Source organism: Drepanopeziza brunnea (assembly GCF_022702325.1).
Source record: "Drepanopeziza brunnea f. sp. 'multigermtubi' strain 214-2 chromosome Unknown ctg5, whole genome shotgun sequence".
NCBI classification, from domain to species: domain Eukaryota; kingdom Fungi; phylum Ascomycota; class Leotiomycetes; order Helotiales; family Drepanopezizaceae; genus Drepanopeziza; species Drepanopeziza brunnea.
Window position 1 is genome coordinate 131257 of NW_027094068.1, and position 12280 is coordinate 143536.

Consider the following 12280-nt stretch of genomic DNA (forward strand, 5'->3'; position numbering starts at 1 on the left):
TCAGGCGATCCCTAGTGACGAAATCTCGCCCTGTTCATTCACCGGCTGCGGACCAACATTATACGAAGCCTTCCACCTCAGCTTTACCGAATCGCCCTTTCCCTGCTCAACGCCGTTCAGGAAAATGACTTGCTTCACGCCAGATTGCTCCCGGGGGTGTAGGTGTCGTCCGGTCTGTGGTTGAAGCTTAAGCGAGTACCCCTGAAGGCCATTCATTAGCTTTACCCGTCATCAAGTAACTGGGTGAGTGGTATGTTTACCTTCGTGACTGCAGCCTTGAACTCCAGTTCAGAGATTGGATGGTCGGAGTTACTGGAGAATGTAACGGACATTGTAATGACGGATGGTGTCTGTGGTTCTCGAGTGGCGAACAGAGAGATGCCGAGACCTGTATTGCTGACTTGGATTGTGTTTGAAGATGGAGGACCTTCGGGAAGTGCAGACGAGAAAGCCCACTCATCGTCATCAGCAGCAGCCGGGGCTGCGGCCGGGGGAGCTGTTTGTTGGCTTCCGAAATCAAACATTGACGGACTGGCTTGTTGGGGAATTTCTTGGCGTGGAGAAGCGAGGGCGGCAAAAGGATCGGTCGGGGGCTGTGGCTGAGATATCTGAATTTGCTGCATAGCGTGCTGCTGTTGTAGAGCTTGCTGCTGCTGTAGCGCTTGCTGCTGCTGTAGCGCTTGCTGTTGTTGAAAGAGCGATGGCTGTGGTGTTGTCGGTTTTGAAGAGGCTTGAGCGGAGCCGAATGCAGAGAATGCAGAGTAGTCTGGCTTAACTTGTGCTTGAGGGGGGGCTGGTGACCGTGTAGGTGTTGGCCCTCTTGCTGTGCTGTGTTCCGAGGTTGAAGACATTAATGCTGGGCCTGGCATGCCTACAAGAATCAGTGATCGGCCAACATCGCTTCGAAGCATTGACCTACCGGTGTTGCTTCCAAATCCAAGGGAAATTCCACCACCTTGTCCAAAACTACTTTCGCCCATCGACAGCCCCAGCAAATCATCCTCGAGCCCACCGGGTTGGGAAGGTACCGGCGCAGATGCCGAGCTACTTTGATTGGTCTCTAGATCACCATCAAAATCGATCAAGGACAGCTCGTTGTCAGCGTTCTTGCTAACTCCAGTGCTGGTGCCCAATGTCCCCTTTGCGATCTTGGCTGCGCCCTCCACATCACCTTTCTTCATGAGCTTGTATCGCTCAACCGTTCGGTGTATGCTATCGTTGATTTCCAACAACTTCGCTACCGCCTCGTGGTCATCAGACTCCTCCTCGCACATTCTTTGGATCTTTGGGTGTGCGCTCTGAAGTGCAGAAGCCAACTCCTCAAAGACATCCCCTTCAGTCATGACATCGCCCGCTTGGAATCCCTCGAGACGCTCTTCCAAAAGTCGAGCTTTCTGCTGCACTTTGCCGACTTCCTCTGCTGCCTTTGCGCGGTAGTCGGTCTTCTGTCGAGTGTCGTAGCCCGCCATAATTTTCATTAACCGGTTGGCTTCCTGCAAATCCTCTGGTCCGCCTCGACGGATCAGCTCCTGCAATTTCGCAGACTGGGCATCTTTTTCCTCCTCCTCCATTTCTTCTGCAGATCGGAGGTTCTAGTTCAATTAGTTAATGCCCGGTCTGTACTACGCAGCAACTCACATCACTCGGGTTCAAGACCGCAGCATCGTCTCTCCTGACCTCTGGAAACACGTATCCCTTATAACTAAGCAGCCTATGCATATCCCGGATGAAGCCCAAGTCCTCCTTGTACCGCGACGTCTGGCATATCGTGCCCCGCCACTCCTCGATGGCCTCCAAGATCTTCATCTGCACCCTCGTTGCTCGAATCGGGGGCCTCTCGGGAAACCTCCTCACAAGCTCATTCAGAAATTCTTTCGTGCTGATCTGCAAATGGAACGGGTATCCGCAGTTCTTGACACAGATATCCAGCAGGTTGAGGGCTAGCAGCGAGACATTCGGGTTGCGGTGGTTAACGTAGTTAACTATGGCCACAGCGGCCTCGCGAGGCGCATTGCCCTTTTTGGAGTTGATCAGGTCGGCCACCTCGAGATTCACGGCGAGATTGGGCTCGAAGTTCTCGGGACTGCAGGCCTGCTGGATGTAGCGCTGGAGGTTCGAGGGGCCTGGGTCCCCCATCACGCTGAAGCGGTCTCTGGCCGCCATTCGAGCGGACGCCGCCTCCATGTGGAGGGCTGAGGATGGATATGGCCACTACTGGGCGACAGGAAGGTGAGGCGGGCAGAAAAGTGAGAGGTCCGGAGTCGAGGTGAAACTGTAGGTGTAAGTGTAAGTGAAGGTGTACGGATAGGTGTATACTTCCCTCTACGAGATCTTGGTGGGGGAAGCTCGGGCCACATTGGGGATCAAAGAGAAGGTAATCCAGTCTTCAGCCTCATCGTCACCACAACACAACGCAATATCACCTCTCCATCAACTTACAGATCCCACGATGGTACGACACAAAAAGGATGGCTTCTCGGCGCGAGGCGGCAAGAAATACAGCAATGCACCTCGACGACAAGGCCCCAGCCGCGACGGCGACGACGACGGACATCCCGCATCGCGCCCCTCATTCAAAGCAGCATGTTGGGATTTGGGCCATTGCGACCCCAAGCGCTGCTCGGGCAAGAAGTTGATGAGGCAAGGGCTCATGCGCGAGCTTCACGTTGGCCAGAAACACTCCGGCGTCATCATTAGTCCGAATGCAAAGCAGACCATCTCCCCCGCCGATCGAGAGTTGATGGATACATACGGCGCTGCAGTGGTCGAGTGTTCGTGGGCGAGGATCAAGGAGGTGCCGTGGCCCAAGATTGGAGGGAAGTGCGAGAGGTTACTGCCGTACTTGGTGGCTGCGAATAGTGTCAACTATGGGAAGCCGTGGAGACTGAACTGCGTAGAGGCGTTGGCAGCGGCATTCTACATCTGCGGACACCCCGACTGGGCTGAGCAGATCCTGGCACCATTCTCGTATGGAGAGGCATTCCTGGAGATCAACTCATCTATTTTGAAGCGATATGCGGCGTGCAAGGACGAGGCGGAGATCAAGAAGGCTGAGGAGCATTGGATGACGAGACTAGAGAAAGAGTATGCGGATAGTAGAGGTAACGGGGAGGATGGGACCGAGACAGATATGTGGGCGGGTGGAAACTCGAATCATCGCGCACCAGTCAGTTCTGAGGACGAGGACGAAGATGACGAGGACGAGGATATGGAAGAGAGTCGGGACGAGGTCGACGGTATCTACCTGGGTAAGAAACCAGAGAAAATTGAGCCTGCGGAACCAGAAACAGAAAGAGACCCCTTCGAAATTTCAGACGACTCGAACGAGGAGGAGGAGATGGCCGAGTTGAGACGTAAAGTCCTCGCTGCGAAACCATTTTCGAATCCCCAGGACACACAAAAGAAGCAACCCGAGAAAATTTCTCGGCCAGTCCCCCTCAAAGAAGATTCGGAGGTAGAGCCAGACTCGGACAACGGCGACGATGATGATTTCGACAATATTATCGATGCGACGCCTGTGACGGATAGAATAGGCATCAGGGCGAAGGAGAAGAGTAGGGCTCAAGAACCGCTTGCCAGTGCAGTCTTCTCCCGAACTGTCGGTGGTGCTCCGAAGAAATGGTAGCCATAATCAAAAGATTCGAAGCATGATCTGACCCTCGTTGGTGTAATAAGGGTAAGTATACCAAGGCATATTCTGAAACTCCTGGATTTACCTGATCCCATCAGCCCCTTGTCGGTCGGGATCGTATGCGTGCGTATATTTTTACGCATAGAACCTCTATGTCATTTCTGCTTTTGAAATAGAATGACTAGTAGGTTTTCACCTGTGGCAGCTATTGCTACCCGCGACTTGATGCAAGGTTCAATCCGCGGTCTACTTTGTCACGATGTCTACGCATCTAGAGTCCATACATCCTTACCGCCCGCATTCACAACACCGAAAACCGCTCACGTGCCTCGGCCGCCGACTTGGGGGTGAGTTTAGATGGATATGCGAAGGACGGAACGTGGGAGGGAGGCAGGTCTGTGGTAGGTGTTATTGTTGCCCGGGTCTGGGATAGGGTTGGGATTTATTGCGCATGGGTTGGCTGCTGATGTAACGTGCAGATGGAAAGGGCGTTGAAGAAAGTGTGGATTCACTCGAACACAAAGGACAACATGCGTTACATCTTCTTCATTCGCTATATATCATCCTCTCACAGCTACACATCCCGCCGAAGATATATACCAGATCTGTCTACCTGGCGCAGTAGCCGCCATCAATGATCAGATCCGCGCCCGTCGTGTACGTGCTCGCATCCGAGCAGAGATACACATACGCGCCCTTCAACTCCTTCGCCTCCCCATCCCTCCCCATGGGAATCATACTCTTCCACAGATCCTGCGTATCCTTGGGCACGAAATCGCTCAGGCCCGTGTCGATATAGCCCGGGCTGATGGAGTTGACTCGGGCAAAGCCGCGCCACTCGTTTGCCAAGCTGCGCGCCATGTGGATGCAACCGGCCTTCGCCACGTTGTAGCTCGTCTGCTCCTGGGGGAAATTGGCAATGTGGCCGCTCATGCTCGCCGTGATGACGAAGGAGCCTGAGCCGCGCTCCTTGAAGTGTGCCCCGACGGCCTTCGCACAGTGGAACGTTCCGTTCAGATCCGTCTTGATCACCTCGTTCCACGCCTCGACAGTCCCGTCCAGCACGCCAGCGTCGGCGGTACGGCCGGCATTGGCGACGAAGGCGTCGATCTTGCCGAACTCCTTAATGACTTCGGCGACGAAGGAGGACACCTCTTCCCAGTTGCCGACGTCGCACTTGTAGGCTTTGACCTTGACGCCGTATTTCTCGGCGAGCTCCCTGGCGTTCTTCTCGCCGCCTTCCGGCCGCGAGGAGTAAGTTATCGCGAGGTTGGCGCCCTAGAGTGGGGGAGGTATTAGTCTGGGGTTGTCTTTGTTGTTTTGTGTGTATGAGTATACATCAATGGATGGACGGATGGACGGATGGACCGCTGGATCGATCGAAGGACATGGGAGGACCCGGGTGAGGATCACGCTGAGGATGAAGATGAAGAAGAAAAGACCAACCATCTCAGCTAGTCCTCGAGCAGCTTCAATGCCCATCCCCTTGGCTCCCGACGCGCCCGTCACGACAGCGACCTTCCCCTTCATGGAGAACATCTCGGCCAGCGAATCCGTCTTGGGGATTGGTTGGACCATCTTGGGCAGCAGATAGATCTATCTAGTCGATGCACAGTTCACCCGTCGATATCGTCTCTTGTTTTCTCTTTTGTTTCGTGGTCTGAGCCTGGAAATCGAGGGGAAAGAGAGAAAAGGATGGATGGGTTGTCAGGACGGGATAGATGGGACGGACAAGCTGGAGGCTTTTTATCCACCGCAGGATGGGGGGATGCAGGATGCAGGATGCGCCAATGCATCATGTATGAGCTCATGGTGGGGGTGGGTGGTGGTGGGCGGTGGGCGGTGGGCAGTGGGGAGTGGGGAGTGGGGGGTGGGTGCTGGGTGCTGGGTGCTGGGTGCTGGGCCACTGGACTGCCGGTACCGGTAATGATGCTCATGCTAGGTAGATATTTACTAGTCCTGCTGCTGCTACGACTACCTACTACTACCACTACAACTACAACTATTACGGACTACTATTACTACTGCTACTACTACTCCTCCTACTACTCCTACCACTACTACTATTACTACTCCCTCTACTCCTCCTACTACTCCTCCTCCTCCTACGACTGCCGCTCTCTCTTCCTCTTTCCCCGTCTCGAATGCGGCATGACGTTGACGTTGACATTGAGGCACTCGTCCCCCCTCGCCTATTTGCTTACTCATACAGGCTTTCGGGCATGGCGCTGGCGCGGGGACGGCTCGGGGACGACGGGCCCAGGATGGTCTTTTGACGACGATTGACTCCGTAATCGATAATGGCTCTACAGATTATTTCAGTTACGATTCAAAATCATTCAAACCATTCCAACCGTTTTCTTTTCCGACTGTATTCAGTTATAAGCACCGATCAAGGGTGATTTGAGTAGTCGGTAGTGCCAACCTCTTTGGACTGTCTTTGGGAGAGAGCGTTTTAGGAAGGTCAGCTAACCGTTCAATGGTCGCGGATATCTTCTGCAGGCAAACACTCTACGGAAGAGCGGGGTTGTATTGCATTGGAGCGAGACGGTTCGTCTCGATGTCCATATTTGCCAAATTTGCGAAAATCGGATCGGGCGTAAGGGGGCGGGGATAACGGGTTTTGGAGATGCAGATGTTATCTCATTAGGACTGCTTGGTCTGGGTCATCACACCCTTTGGCCGTCGGAGACGGAGAGTTGAATGCATTTCTCACGGCTTCCGTCGAGCATTCAACACATATTGCTTCTTTGGCCGAGGGTATGTTCCTAAAGCTCTCGCACGAAACCACGAAGTCTTTGTTGACATCGGAGCAGCATTCTCGCTTCATTTCCTCAAGAGCCTATTCCAGCAGATGTCGGCCGACTTCGCCCAGTCCAATTCTCTGAGTATGACTCTCTGCAGATTTCATCTTCCAATCCTGAAATAGCATGAAAGTCGATAACAAGTTGCCAGTTTCCAATCCCGCTTTTACGTAGCCAGACCTTGTCCAGATCTGTTGGGTATGTCGAGCTTCTTGTCTCGTAGCTCTGGGTACAATTCATCTCCCGAAACTTTCAAGATCACTGCTTGGTTTCCAATGTCTCAGGCTCACCACGCCATCTTTTGTTTAGTTTTGGTGACCCCAAATGTTGTACGACAGTAGGTGTGATTGGTCCACGTGATCAGACAGCATATTACCTGCAGGATCTTCTCCATTGCAGGTTCTGTTCCTCCGTCTTCACCTTCGAAGATATCCCGGTCTCGATTGAACTACTTATTATAATGGCAGAGGTGTTCGGGATCGTCACGGGCGTTTTGGGCATGCTTCCACTGTGCAGAGGTAAAGTCAGTCAGTCCCGGCGCTACATCGCCACGACACTTCACCCGAATTAACGAACAACAGATGGCCTGACCATGATCAAGGATGTCTTCGACTCGACAAGAACGCTGGACCTAGCAGTTGGGAGGCTAGAGCTTCAACAAGACGCACGCATCACTGATCTTTGGTCCCAAATATATGTGCTGACACACGTGACAGAAGTATGATCAATGGCGAGAAATATGGATGAACGACCAGGGAGATGCCGATTTGAAATTTGAGGACTATGCCAAAGCCAATCCTGCTGCCGCAAAGCGAGTTTTTCGGCATTTGGCGTTGATGGCTCTCGCGTTGTTTGATGCGCATGCTCTGGAGGACAAATACGGAATCAAGCCGAGCTTTTGGCCGGACCGAGTACGTACTCGCATCTTGGTCTGACCAAGCTGATATTCTTAGGAATCAAAAGACCTGTCTAGGTTTCGATTGAGAGAAGGCGAGAATCTGAGCCTCGAAAGTCAGGGAACATTTATTGAGCGATGCAAAATGAACATGTCTTTCATCAAAGACTGCAAATTCATCTTCAGAAAGAAAGACGCTGTATGGACGGGTCTCATCGATCTCATCAAAGAGTACACCGAGATCCTCGCTACATACGGCCCGAAATACGAATTGGAGAAGATGCTCAAAGGAGAATTCGGAGTTATCCGCAAGCTGAAACTTGCAGAGCTACATCGCCGCGCAGAAGCAGCCACCTACGAAGCGCGCCATACCCTCCTTGATGGAGACAACGTGTCACGCTATCAAGAAATGGCCCTGGCAGCCCAGTTCAGTGCTGTAGTGAAGTTCGAACGCCAGCACGCAGCCTACAAGTTCACGATGCGTGACTTCCGCCTCGACCCCTCTTACGCAGTCTCCTCATCCAACTCTGCGACCATGGCTCTCCTCTTCGATTACCCAGTCCGCAAAGAGAACCGCGTGGTTCTCATCGAATGGGTCGACAGTCTTGGGCCAGACCAAGAGCGAGACACGAGGATCAAGACCCTCATGCTCGCCACCCCCAAGCCAGAGAGGCTGATGCTGCCGAAATGCTATGGCATGGTTGAAGATCCTATAGCGAGGAGATTTGGGCTTGTCCTTGCACCCCCACCGCATATTCGGTCGAATTTACCGCAGATTATGCCTGCCGGTGCGATTAGTCAGAAGAGGATGCCGGTGAGCTTGATGGAGCTGCTCGAGAAGAGACACCCGGCGCAGCAAGAGATGTTGGAACTTGGGGTCAGGTTCAAATTAGCGAAGAATTTGGTGGAGGCTGTTGGGCTGATGTTTTCGGTGGGCTGGGTGCATAAGTAGGTTTCCTTCTCCTACTCGTTCGCCTAGTCTCAAAGAGCTTGTAGAGAACCTAGAAGTCGCTGACGCACGCAGAAACATCCGCTCAAACACCATCCTTTTCTTTCCCGCGCCCAACATTCCCTCTCGCGGTCCTCCAGGCCCAGCGTCTGGCATTCCCCAGCCCCTCGGCTTCTCGCAACCACTATTCGTCGGTGTCGGCGATACCATTCTGCCGGAATTGATCACAGAGCCGTACTACCCCATCGAGGACGTGCCGATCTACATCGATGACCACGGCCAGCGGCTCTTGCGTATCCCATCACACAACCATCATACTCAACCCTCGCACCGGCCCGATCAAATCGAGCTGGATTACTACCAGCATCCCGAGAAGCGGTGGAAACCAGCAGTCCGCTACAACAGAGCGCACGATGTGTACAGCTTGGGATGTGTGCTTTTGGAGCTGGGACTGTGGGAGACGCTGGCAAGTGTTGTGGAGGTCGAGGATGAGGATTTTGAGAGGGTGAAGAGGGGCTTTCAGAGCTTGACTATGAGGCTTGATGGGTGAGTACTACCCCTCTTGTGCGACTCGATAACTCTAATCAGAATGTTACATAGACTCACCGGGTCCATCTACGCCAACGTCGTCCGCAAGTGCCTCGCTATCAACAACCGCGACCGCACTGAAGCTGAAGGCCGCGAGCTCTCAAAATTCATGGCTGAGATCGCGGCTTCGCTGGATAAATGCTGGGCCTAATTACCTGGGGTAAGATATCAGAGCTCCGGCTTCATATCTTCTCTAGGGTTGGTGCTATTCGTGCTTGTCATTCGCTATTGGTGGCATTCGAATTCAGGGGATCTAAGCGAGGTCTTGGCAGTATCAGTCGAAATCGAGGCTCCAAAGGCTTCAGTATCCTCCCGCAGTCTCGTTTTGCCTTTACTTTCACTCAGTCCCTGCTTTCGTGCCTGGTACAGCTGGTACAGGTCTCTTCATCAATCCATGAACCATGATCCCATCTGCTGCTCCTCTTTCAGTGTTGTCCGAAACGTCACGGTGGCAAGACCAAGGTGCAGAGTCCGGACTCCTCATCCATAATTCTACAGATCGGACAGATGAAGAGAGCTAGATTCATGACCTTCGAATGGAACCATTGTCAAGTTTTGTTTTCGGCCACGGCAAGGCCTGTCAGGTTGCACCATAGTAACCTCAATGTTTCCGGCACTGGCGATGATCGCCCCTGCCAGACTATCGCTGACTGCATCCACTCCTTCAACTCGGCTGTCACTGCCAGAAACTGTACCTGGCCTCCAGTCAAACACTTTTTAGCTTTTGGAAGAGAAATTATTCGAATATCTCCTTCGCTCTGACTTATCCGATGGCTTTTGTTTGCCATTCCTCCGACACTCAACATCCCCTTCCATTTCTTTCTCCGCCATGATGTGCTTCCAAGAAATCATCAAGCCTATCCAAACAAGTATTTTGTCATCATTATATCCCGAAACCGGAATTGCATTCTTCACTCGTTATCTGCGTTTAATCATAAATTCGGGACCAGTGGCCCCCTCGTCAGCTTCGCAGCAGCCATACCTAAAACGCACCGAAAGCAGCTCGTACCTCGTCAGCCCAACAATGACGACAAAGCATCCTACCATTCTCGAGAACTCGATTATTCCAACACGATCATGGCTATTGCGATCATTACCTCCTAGATTCTGGCTGCACAGGATAGAGCCGGTCCACGCGTACACTCTTTTGGCCATCGTTATCGCCATCCTATTCCAGATCGCAGTCCACTCGAGACGGCGGATACGAAAACTAGAAACAAAGGTTCAGGCCATGAAGGATGCCGTCGACGGAATGCTAGCAAACATGAAAATCGTGAGGGAAGAGCTGGACACGATGCGCGAGGTTGACCGTGATGAGAAGCTGTGCCTCGTGGAGAGCTTCAATGAACTTCTCGGTCTGGTGCAGGGGAAATCCAGCGGGAGCGACGTGACGCGGGAAAAGGATTCGGACAATCGGAGGTCTGATGACGAATTAGCACGGGACATCGAGCGCGAGCACGAGGTCGGAGATGATCAAGAGGAGCGGGTCGGAGCTGAGCATTTCGAAGAGGGTGCGGAAGATGGCTCGTCGTCGTGTCCCTGGTGTTCGCACGCGCACGAGCTGGGACTCGGCGATTGCTCGGGGGACGGGACTTGCGATTTCTCGGCCCACATCCCATATTGTCCGAGTTGTATCTACAAGAAGGGCGGGGGGGAGGCAGAGGGGGTGCGGAAAGGAGGAATTGGTGGAGATGGTTCGGTTGTGGGTATGGCGGATGACGATGCCAGTGGGGAGACCTGAAGGCGGATTCCCACATTGGGAAAAGAGAATCATCTTCTCGGTATTGAGGGAATATTGTGTGTATATATATATACCTAGGTAATCATAGCACGGAGATGGGGCGTGTTCGTCGTTAAACGGACATATACCCCCAGGGGCTAGCGAGAGTCCGGCTGAAGCGATGCAGTCTCGACGCAACACTAGCGAACAGTGGGTGTTTTTCCCACACTCATTCTTTTTTTTTTTTTAAATCTTCTCCTCCACTCTCTCTCAATATTGTTTTTGCATCTTGGTTTCCAGTCCCTCTCTCTCCAAGAATCTTCAACGCCCCTGATTGATACCTATCATCACCTTTTTGTCCTCTTGGCGTCTTTCTCATCTCCAAACCGCTCAGAAGAAGAGAAGAGATCTACCCACCTATCCACGACTAGTCGCATCACCAGCTCCCGGGGAAAGAAGCACTCCAATACCTTGAGCCACGAGATGATGATGACGAGCCACGAACAAGTCCTCAGATTCTACAACGGCCGAGGCCCTCCTCTCCAGCAGATCACGCCTGCTCGCGTCGAGTTCCTATCTCGACGGTACCATGGATTAGTGTCAGATCACCGAACTTCATCGGTCGAGTCTCGGGCGCACATCCAGAATGGTGCGGCCGAGCGAGACTTCCCATCGCTGGCAGATCATGGCGATGATCACGGAACTCACGATCGCCCGGTGCAGCCAGCGATTATGGAAACGGATCCATCATCGCCGTCGGCTTTGATCAAGAGCCCTTACAGTGCCAAGTTCAAGAGAGCGCTGCAGTGGCCAGAGGCCGAATCCCGAGTCTCGACGACGACCCGCGGAGAGAAGATTGCGGGCCCGGGAGACGAGCCCCGCTTGATCGTACCGCCCTACGGCACGTCGTCTTCCATCCGCATCCCGGAGGTGGAGCTCGTCGACGGCTTCAAGCGCGTCATGGCCAGTCCCAAGATCCTCAACGTGACCACCACCACCGCCGCCACTGCGGGCGATGATCGCGACGACGAGTCTATCCGCGGGCTCGGCAGCGATTCTACGTCGACGGAGATTATCGCCTCCCCTGTCGTTGATGGGAATCGTGGTAGCGTCTTCATCGATAGGCATATCGCGAGGAGCTTGAATGCGACGGCTTCTCTCGATCTGAACAACAGCAGCAGCAGCGCGATTCCAGACGGCATGAATCCAGCCGACAGTCCTTTATATGGTAGGGCTCAACTTTATATGCTGTTTGTGATCGCGGCAGGTGTGTTTATCCTGGCGGTCGCGAAAATGCTTATTAGGGCCTACCATAGAATTACTGCTGCTGCTGCTGGTTCTGGTTCTGGCGGTGGTGGCGCTGCACGCGAAGGCGCGGAACAGACCGCTTAGAATCAGAATTGGAAAAGAAAAAAGAAGAAAAAAAAAAGAAAAAAAGGAGATGATGGCGTTGATTTGCGGCAATCTTTAAAATAGGAGAAGAGTGGACTAGGAAAGCAACTTCCGCTTCGATCGGGGCGTTCGCTTCGCTCTGGCGAGCCGGATGGTGATGGTTTTTGGATTATGTATTTATATAATGGAATAGTGTACCGTAATGCAACGTTATCAGTATCGATCACAATTACCAAGTGCCGACGGCTTCTTCCGGCCGGTGTCCGAATACGAGATACTAGGTTGGCTTGTTGATTGGTCG

General features: G+C 53.0%; 6 protein-coding genes across 6 annotated transcripts; 4 read left to right on the forward strand and 2 right to left on the reverse strand.

Moving 5' to 3' along the window:
- Positions 1-2184, reverse strand: L3040_003534 (uncharacterized protein; the record flags this gene model as incomplete). Its single annotated transcript, XM_066156450.1, has 4 exons — positions 1-201; positions 261-871; positions 920-1592; positions 1639-2184. The coding sequence occupies 4 exons, from the start codon at positions 2182-2184 to the stop codon at positions 1-3; spliced, it is 2031 nt and encodes a 676-aa protein (XP_066012039.1).
- A 265-nt stretch (positions 2185-2449) lies between these two features.
- On the forward strand, positions 2450-3625 carry L3040_003535 (uncharacterized protein; the record flags this gene model as incomplete). The annotated part of the gene is made up of 1 exon (XM_007291848.2): positions 2450-3625. The coding sequence occupies one exon, from the start codon at positions 2450-2452 to the stop codon at positions 3623-3625; it is 1176 nt and encodes a 391-aa protein (XP_007291910.2).
- A 615-nt stretch (positions 3626-4240) lies between these two features.
- Positions 4241-5209, reverse strand: L3040_003536 (uncharacterized protein; the record flags this gene model as incomplete). The annotated part of the gene is made up of 2 exons (XM_007291849.2): positions 4241-4909; positions 5078-5209. The coding sequence occupies 2 exons, from the start codon at positions 5207-5209 to the stop codon at positions 4241-4243; spliced, it is 801 nt and encodes a 266-aa protein (XP_007291911.2).
- Positions 5210-6191: 982 nt separating this feature from the next.
- On the forward strand, positions 6192-9018 carry L3040_003537 (uncharacterized protein; the record flags this gene model as incomplete). The annotated part of the gene is made up of 10 exons (XM_066156451.1): positions 6192-6230; positions 6282-6391; positions 6448-6519; positions 6587-6772; positions 6835-6953; positions 7017-7099; positions 7152-7346; positions 7389-8278; positions 8355-8825; positions 8880-9018. The coding sequence occupies 10 exons, from the start codon at positions 6192-6194 to the stop codon at positions 9016-9018; spliced, it is 2304 nt and encodes a 767-aa protein (XP_066012040.1).
- An 873-nt stretch (positions 9019-9891) lies between these two features.
- L3040_003538 (uncharacterized protein) lies at positions 9892-10608 on the forward strand (the record flags this gene model as incomplete). The annotated part of the gene is made up of 1 exon (XM_007291852.2): positions 9892-10608. One exon carries the CDS (start codon positions 9892-9894, stop codon positions 10606-10608), a length of 717 nt encoding a protein of 238 aa, XP_007291914.2.
- Positions 10609-11070: 462 nt separating this feature from the next.
- On the forward strand, positions 11071-11979 carry L3040_003539 (uncharacterized protein; the record flags this gene model as incomplete). Its single annotated transcript, XM_007291853.2, has 1 exon — positions 11071-11979. The coding sequence occupies one exon, from the start codon at positions 11071-11073 to the stop codon at positions 11977-11979; it is 909 nt and encodes a 302-aa protein (XP_007291915.2).
- Positions 11980-12280: the final 301 nt, after the last annotated feature.